Raw genomic sequence first — 2,010 nt, forward strand, 5'->3', positions numbered from 1 at the left:
ATACTATATAACCACACTAGTTTGTTAAAACCATCCTGTCTTCGTGTACAACTCTGCACATCAATTTTATTCACTGTATCAAACATCAATAAAAGAAAGCTTCCCTTATTTTATATATAACGCAGACGTTAGTTGTCCTCTTTTAAAAATGACCTTAACCATCTGTTTCAATACCCACGGCATTATCTGAACAAGCAGTGGGTGACTTTTTAACATCACTATTTATCATGGAACGCAAAAACTTCGTACTGAAAGCCTTAGTCGCTGTGTCTTCCGAGTGAAGGGTAAGCATGTTGACTAGAAAGGTTCTAATTGTATTGGTGGCAAGCGTGATGCTGTCAATGGCCTATTCCGAAGGTCTAGGTAATCCGACACTGTCCAACCTCATCGAGAGCTTCAACGATTTGGCTATATATATCCACGATATGGAAAGCGCAAGTGGAAAAGATTTACGTGAACTGGAAAACCGTGTTGAGGAACTGGAAAAAGCGCGCAAATCGGACATACACAAGTTTTCTGAAAGTGTTTTAGAATTGCAAGGACTACACGAGGCCGATAAAGAGGCTGTCAGACAGTTGACTGATGAAATGACCGAACTAATTGCAGAAAACAAATATATACTTGAAGAGTTTCATGTTACGAAACAATCGTTTCCATTTCATTCAGACAAGTCACGTGACATTCACTCAGCACCCCCTAAGTCAGTTCCCCTTGAAATGATGCGCGCAGGTAAGTCCAGAAAACTGTGGTAAAACTGAATTTTGAAACTATCGCAGTTATCACCACTTAAAAATTGTTGATATCGATTTTTTAAAACCACGGCCTGCATTTACCATCCTTTGATTCATTGTCGTATTGATTATATTTGTTCAGGGAGGGAGTATTTCTGTACATGTTACCCAAATGTAAATACACTTCGTGTTCAATTGAACTGTAATGGTATATCGAGAGCAGTAGGTGGCGCCACTAGGCGTCACTGACAACGCATTAACGACAAATAACTCCAAGAGCAAATGATTTCATTGGCCTTTTTATTTACTATATGCAAATACAAATACAATATAGTGTGCAGATGTCTTACATGCCAACTCACTATCAAATCACGTGTATGTAATTTATGTAAGCATTTATCGTGCGTTTACAACTGATATAGATAATATCTGTATGTATTCTGTTATGCCTTGCGTACATGTTGATAGATGCATGCGTTGTAGTTGGTATGCTGCACCCAGAGCTTATGCAACTCGGGTGCTCACATTGATGTTTGGCTGATGTGATACCTAATGTGTATCAGGATTTCATATTTATATATTTTAGGACCCTCACTAGTTGCTGTTGCTTTCTATGCGATAATGACTCGGCAAATGCTTAATCCCGGAGTTCATCAGAACATTGTTTTTGACTCTATCGTGACCAATGTGAACGCTCAGATCAGTAATTACACTGGCGTATTTACGTGTTCCCAGCCAGGAGTTCACGTGTTTGCATGGCAGACATTGCTGAACGATCCCGACTATGTTATCACCGAACTCGTTCGGAACGGTGTCGCCCTTGCCTCGGAAGAGATTGGTAATTCAGGGGCTCCAGAATCTGGATCCTCAACAGCTGTATTAAACTTAGCAAGAACAGACGAAGTGTGGGTAAGAGTAGCCGCTCACTCCATCGGTGCAGATATACAACCCCATCTCACTACTTTCGCCGGTTTCAGACTTCCTTAGCAATAACTGTGGCAGATACAACAATTTTTCTCAATCTGTAAACCGTACAATCTCTCTCTCTATGAATACGGTTTACAAGATTTCGCAAGACTGTCTGGAATTTTTAACAAAATAATTATGCTACTATGTGAATATTCAGAAAAATACCATTCAAACGAGTTGTTAAATTTGTGGTGAAAAATGCAAAAAATAAACAAACGATATTTCTTCAAATTTGATTTTTTTTTCGTCATTTTTTCCTTGAAAGGCTCTGAAAATCGTAAAGAAATAATAAACTAAAAAACAAATTTAC

The 2,010-nt window shown here is 38.7% G+C and overlaps 1 protein-coding gene across 1 annotated transcript; it reads left to right on the forward strand.

Moving 5' to 3' along the window:
* The first annotated feature begins 290 nt into the window (after positions 1 to 290).
* Positions 291 to 1,718, forward strand: LOC132563265 (uncharacterized). The gene is made up of 2 exons (XM_060228025.1): positions 291 to 729; positions 1,318 to 1,718. Exons 1-2 carry the CDS (start codon positions 291 to 293, stop codon positions 1,716 to 1,718), a joined length of 840 nt encoding a protein of 279 aa, XP_060084008.1.
* The last annotated feature ends 292 nt before the right edge of the window (positions 1,719 to 2,010 follow it).

This window comes from Ylistrum balloti, unplaced genomic scaffold (assembly GCF_031769215.1).
Source record: "Ylistrum balloti isolate Yb309-2 unplaced genomic scaffold, AGI_CSIRO_Ybal_v1 Utg371666, whole genome shotgun sequence".
In the NCBI taxonomy this organism is placed as follows: Eukaryota; Metazoa; Mollusca; class Bivalvia; order Pectinida; family Pectinidae; genus Ylistrum; species Ylistrum balloti.

Coding starts and splice junctions, on each gene's coding strand:
- LOC132563265 (XM_060228025.1), top strand. CDS start 291: ATGTTGACTAGAAAGGTTCTAATTGTATTGGTGGCAAGCGTGATGCTG. Junction 730..1,317: donor CCTTGAAATGATGCGCGCAG/GTAAGTCCAGAA, acceptor TATATATTTTAG/GACCCTCACTAGTTGCTGTT.